Raw genomic sequence first — 5,822 nt, 5'->3', positions numbered from 1 at the left:
GAGAGAGGGGTCCAAGACGGGCTCCATGCAAAAAAAAAGAAAAAAAAAAAAAAGGTCATAAAAGACCACACCGAGTGGCAAGAAATCATACGTGCCTTTCACCAAAAGTTGAAACATGATGTCGGATCTTTTCTTTGATTTCGGCCCTCCATTATTGAACTCTCCGATTCGGCGAAAGCAAGCTTTAAAGAGGAGAGAAGGAGAAAAGAAGAAAGAAAAAACACTTACATCGACGTTGCACCACACGACTTTGTTCTTACAAGAAAAGCAAAACGTCATCTCATCATTAACAAAAGCTTAAGCTCAAATGGCTCCCTACTACTGCCCACAAATCCAGCACCACCCCCTTTTCATCGTGCACACGATGTCTGAAGTAAAAGAACACTACAACCATAAATAAATAAAAAAAGGAAATAGGCCAGAAACACGACAAGCGCAAATAATTGCCTGATCTACGGACAACGGAACAACACCGCTAGATACCAAAAACACAACGAAGAAAAATTAAAAAAGAGGTTAACAGGGATAAAGAAACTAAATTCCCCCCTCCTCTCATCTTCTTTTGATTTAAACTAACAATCGATTCATCGTTTTTGTCGTTCTCCTAGCCTGGAGAGAAGAACTTCTTTCAAAAAAGCAAAAAAAAAAAAAAAGATAATGATTGATTGACTCCGCTTATCGATTTTTTCCTTTCCTTCTTTCCCTCCTCCATGTCTCCTTCAAGCAGGCCGAGCTTTGGAGGCGTTTTCTTCAAGAGGGTCTTCAAGAATTAGGTAAAAGACTCGTCTGGCCTTTTGGGGGAAGGCATCAATCCTGGTATTAGGGTCAAAGCTATATTCTTTGCTTCCAAGCATGCTGGGAATCTTCCGTTCTTCTTCCTCCTCCGGGAATTCCTCATGTTAAGATGCATCATACTCAGTATTTTAGTGTTTGCTGCCCTTCCTCCTTTTGCTCCTCAATCTAAAAGTCAGTGGATTCGAGCCTGACGAGGAAAGCTCACAGCCCGAGAAGGATGTAGTACACTAGGGTAATCGGCAGTGCTATCAACATCCCGAAAATCACCCTGGAAAATGCACGAACGGAACGAGTGGTCACGTATAATTTGTTAGGTGAACTTTCATAGCGTCGACTTTGCAGGAAATGACTTACCCTGTGCTAAGAATGGCTGGATGGACGTTGTACTCTTTGGCGAACACGAAGGGCACGATGCCTTGCGGAAGAGCAGCCTGTTGCATCAAAAACAAGCAAATTAGGCCTAACCGACCTCAAGATTGCTGTTGACAATCACGCAATGCGAACTGGATAAGAAATTAGAAGCGGCACCTGGACAATGGCGATGTGAAGGAGTCTCCCGTGCAAGCCGATGGCGATCGAAGCAGCGGCCATCACGGCCGGGCCAGTGAGGAACCTCACTGCCATGGCAAACGAGGCGACCGAGTTCCCGCACGCAATGATCTTGGGCTGCAAAGCCATGAACAGACCTGCCAATCACACAACAACCTCAATCAAACACCTCGTCACACTAAACTTTTTAAATAAATAAAAAAAAGAAGAAAGGATTTCTGCTAGAGACATGAAAGCGTTGATAAGACATGTTATATCAATTTTTTAAGGCATAGCGATGAATTTTCTACGCTAGACTTTGTATAAACTCCGACAACACATTAAAATTAAGAGACGGGCATCTAATGGGTTAAATGATGCCACCAGCTCAGGACCGCAAGCGACATCGGGGGGCAAGGGCCCCACCCTTCACTGGTCCCCAAATCATCTCTCGCCCCGCAATCAATACCCACGACGACGACGATAGGCCTCTCGCGCGAGTGCGTGACCACCAGAAAAAACACTGCGGTGCCGTAGCACGTGATCAGGTCCTCCCCAGCGACAGTGTCGCCGTCACACATTTATAGCCCAGTCAGCCACCAACATCGCCCTCCAATATTTCATTTCGAAAAAATGGCAAAAAAAGAAACAAGCAAACAAACGAAACATGGAACCGTGGAGTAAAAAAGCCGACGAGTTATCCGGTTCTTCATGCCAAGAAATTTCCTTAATCGCTTTCCTTGTCTCGATAAGATACGATTCGTGTTCTCTTCTTTGGGGGAAAATTGCAGAGCATGGGGTGGCTCGTGGTTTGCCCTTTCGGGACGAACACGAGCTTATGGCGTAGCATGCCGGGTCTGTGCAGATTTATTGTGGGAAAACCTGAACGAAAAGGCCTACCGAAGTAAATGACACCCCCCAACTGGGGCACTTACCTAAGCTGAACATAGCCATTCCCAGCCCGGCACGGGACAGTATCTCGATCGACTCGTTTATTATCACCGGCATTGTCACGTTCCACCTGCAAATCCAATCGATAGATCATCAACGACGACGCCGTTGCCGTCGTACGTGATTTTCAAATTCAGCTCAAGGCTCACCGGAAAGCGATGAGGGACCACGTGAGGCCGATGAGGCTGGAGTAGGTGTTGGGGTTGCGGATGAGCTTGCGCCACACCATGATGAGGATAAGGCGGGTCATGACTTTCGCCGGGGGCATATGCTTCCCGCCCTCGCCGCCGGCACCGCCGCCGACCCCCAGCTGCTCCGCCGCACCCGCGGCCTTCGGGTGCAGCTCCGCCGTGGAGCTCGACCCCAGCTTGGTCAGCCCGGTGGGGCCCTCCTTGTTCTCCCTCTCCTCGTCGCCCTCCCCGCCTTTCCCACCAAAGCTGAAGTCATCCCCCCCGCCCAAGCCCTCGGCTTCCGCAACCGCTTTACATCATCACCACAACCATGTAAACGTTCAAAATTTAATAATTTAGAAATACAGAGGAGAAGAAAATTTAGTAATGCGAGCCGAACGTAAGATTACTAATTGAAAAGAATTCCTTCAAGCAGAAATTTTGTCGCCCCCGATAGCAAGATTGATTATTAAATTAACTGAGTTGATAACCAATAACATAGAAAAAGGAACTACCTTTGGTTTCGCCATTGGGTGGGTGGTCAGCGACGATCATGCGGATCTCCTTGGCGCCCTGATCGGACCGTCCGGATTGCTCCGACGCTCCGAGTTCGGTCCCCCCGAACACGTGGTGCCCGCCTCCTTCGGACACCGGCGACGCGCTGGAGCTCCACACGAACATGTGGAGCTCCTTGGCGTCGTGGTTGGCTTTTCCTTCCTGCTTTGGCTGCAAATGCTGTGGCGCGTTCTTGCTGTTTTTGGTGAAAGCGGATGCGATTTCTGGATTCGGAGCCGGGTATGCTGTCGGAACCGTCTGTGACGGGTAGAACCCGAATCTTGGAGACGGCACGGACTGTGCCATTGCCGCAGAGTTCTCCTCGAAATTCGATGGCCTCGGGGTCGGGCCACGGGACGACTGGACAGAGTACAGATCGGCGGACCCGAAGTTGGACCGCCTCGGGGCGAACCCCATCATGGAGTAGAAGTCCGACTGGTTGAAGTTGGAACCCCTCGGGGTCGGGTTCCGGGACGAGCTCAGGCTGTAAATCTCGGCGCCGGTGAGGTTCGAGGGCCTCGGGGTCAGCCCGGAGAAGGAGCCGGGGCCGAGGGACCGCCTGGAGGCGTTGGACTTCCTGAGGGTGACGTGGAGCTTGCCGTCGTCGCCGATCTCAGCGTCGGTCTCGAGGAAGTCGCGACCGTCGAGGGAGACGACGTCGGACTCGACCTTGAAGGAGACGATGGAGGCGGCGGTCTCCGGGAACTGCTCCATGATGAGGATCTTGGCGCCGCGGTACTCGAAGAGGAAGAGGAGGAGGGTGTACCAGATGATGCACTGGAGGACGACGACCTGGACCATGAGGCCGCCGGCGTCGTCGCGCTTGGAGGCGCCGGGGCCGTACATGGCCTCGAGGAGGGGGATGCCCATGACGAGGGTGTTGGGGAGGGTGGAGAGGGAGAAGATGGTGATCATCCACTCGAGGGAGCCGTTGCGGGTGAAGTTGGCCCAGAGGGCGAGGACGGCGAGCATGATGAGCTTCTGGAGGGTGTCGGCGGCGATGAAGCGGAGGTTCATGGCGTAGATGTCGTTCTTGGCGATGAAGTGGAAGGAGAGGAGGGGGACGGCGAAGATGGCGACGAAGCGGTTGATGCCGGAGCACTGGTCGGGGGAGAAGATCTTCCACCACCGCACCGAGCCGTAGGCCAGGATCATGGCGACGTAGAGGGGGACGACCGCCGACAGGACGGTGTAGAGGTCGTGCCACGTGATCATGGTGGCGGTTCTTCTTCTTCTTCGCCGCCGCCGGGGAGGGGGGGAGGGGAGGGGCAAAATGGGGAAAGCCGGGGGGCCAATAACCGTTGAGTAACTACCTGCGAGAGGATGGATAATGGTACTGGGTCTCCTTTCTTTCTCTTCTTCAGTAGCAGCAGAGCGCGAGTGACGGTGTTTTCTGCAACAATTTCTGATTTTGCTGATGACAGGAGAGAGGAGAGAGGAGAGAGAAGGCGAGTCTTTAGGTGAATTTTTCGCAAGTATGGAGGAGAGAGCGTGTATATATATAGATATAGAGAGAGAGAGAGATGGGCGGGGTCAGGCCGAAGTCAGTGGTGCTGGGTGATTTGAACTGGATTGGGGGACCAATGGCTGGCCTCGTGTGAACTTTTGAACTGGGAGGTGGGTTAAGAGATAGGGAGGGATTTAACCAGGTTCTCTGGTTGGGCTAACCCGAGGGCGGGCGGGGTTGTGATACACGTGGCGCTGGGGACATGTGGCTGGGACATTTCGATGACGTGTGATGGCCCTTTTCCTCTCTCTCTCTAAGAGGATTTTCATTCGTTCCGGGATGACACATTCATTTCACAATTTCACCATCGTAGGAGACAATTTCTTTTTCTTTTTTTCTGGTTGTGCAGGACAAATGCGTTACTTGGAGTAGCTTTGTTTGACCCCTAAAAAAACTTCGCTGGGCTCATAATCGAGTTCTATCGCATCTTTCAATTAATTTCAATAAAACAGCGCTAGAATCTTGACGATTGTATTACTCATTTGCCTATTAATAAGATTTAGTGAATATCCAATATTTGCTCAAGAATGTCTCGTTGTAGTCTTGACTGAAACATTTTTGTAGCAGTGTATTAATAAAACTCAATTAACACACTACCTTATTTTAGAAGCTTATCTGCCCTTTGCATACTAATGGCCTCGTTCGTTCTAATTATAACTTTGTTTCCTCTCCTTATACTCTCTTATGTAGATCCCTCTTACTAGTGTTTTCTCCTGTAGTAACAAAATCACACGATATAAAAGAATCACTATAAAATATACCTCCAAGGTTAAAAAAGATTTTGTACAAGTGGCTTTTTACACCATTAAGTCGAGGGAATTGGTAATTGTAAATATTAAGTCAATGGTGGATAAGGGCGCCTATGCAAAATTATCTTTACACAAATGGTGTATGCTCTATTTTTCTACAAAGGAAATGCCAAAGGAAAAAAAAAAGTACTACTAAATTGAAATTTGGAATCCCCGGTCAACAAACCAAGTTATACCTCTAAGTACAATGCTCGAAATTTAGGCCTTTCAAAAGTGTTTCAGTAATCTCTTAATGTGTGTAGAAAGAAAAAGATATCTGTGCAAAAATCAGCTACTCCAAGGTCTAAAAGCCCCCTAACTCTCAATTATTAAACAATCACTGGGTGACGAATTAATTGCGTAGCATTACGAATTGATTGGCTGGTCCTCCCGAACTTATAAGGCGACAAAAAGATTCATTTTCCAAGTCAAAAAGGCTTAATCAAACTGGGGGCAACTTAACTAATCTCTTTGTTTGATGGCAGGGTCCCCACATTCCCCTGGTGCTTTTCCAAACATGCATTGCTC

General features: G+C 49.2%; 1 protein-coding gene across 1 annotated transcript; it reads right to left on the bottom strand.

The window, feature by feature from the left end:
• Nucleotides 1–211: 211 nt before the first annotated feature.
• On the bottom strand, nt 212–4,481 carry LOC104433197 (auxin efflux carrier component 4). The gene is made up of 6 exons (XM_010045874.3): nt 2,960–4,481; nt 2,424–2,754; nt 2,259–2,344; nt 1,324–1,481; nt 1,150–1,226; nt 212–1,063 (listed from the first exon to the last, which is right to left on the bottom strand). Exons 1-6 carry the CDS (start codon nt 4,212–4,214, stop codon nt 997–999), a joined length of 1,974 nt encoding a protein of 657 aa, XP_010044176.2. The 5' UTR covers nt 4,215–4,481; the 3' UTR covers nt 212–996.
• Between the last annotated feature and the right edge of the window lie 1,341 nt (nt 4,482–5,822).

This window comes from Eucalyptus grandis, chromosome 2 (assembly GCF_016545825.1).
Source record: "Eucalyptus grandis isolate ANBG69807.140 chromosome 2, ASM1654582v1, whole genome shotgun sequence".
In the NCBI taxonomy this organism is placed as follows: Eukaryota; Viridiplantae; Streptophyta; class Magnoliopsida; order Myrtales; family Myrtaceae; genus Eucalyptus; species Eucalyptus grandis.
This window is presented reverse-complemented; position numbering and strand designations above follow the sequence as displayed.

Excerpts from the sequence above, each read along its gene's own strand:
- LOC104433197 (XM_010045874.3), bottom strand. The coding sequence starts at position 4,214 with ATGATCACGTGGCACGACCTCTACACCGTCCTGTCGGCGGTCGTCCCC. Across the intron at positions 2,755-2,959 it reads ACCCAATGGCGAAACCAAAG|CGGTTGCGGAAGCCGAGGGC; the intron begins GTAGTTCCTTTT and ends GATGATGTAAAG. Across the intron at positions 2,345-2,423 it reads TGGTCCCTCATCGCTTTCCG|GTGGAACGTGACAATGCCGG; the intron begins GTGAGCCTTGAG and ends TTGGATTTGCAG.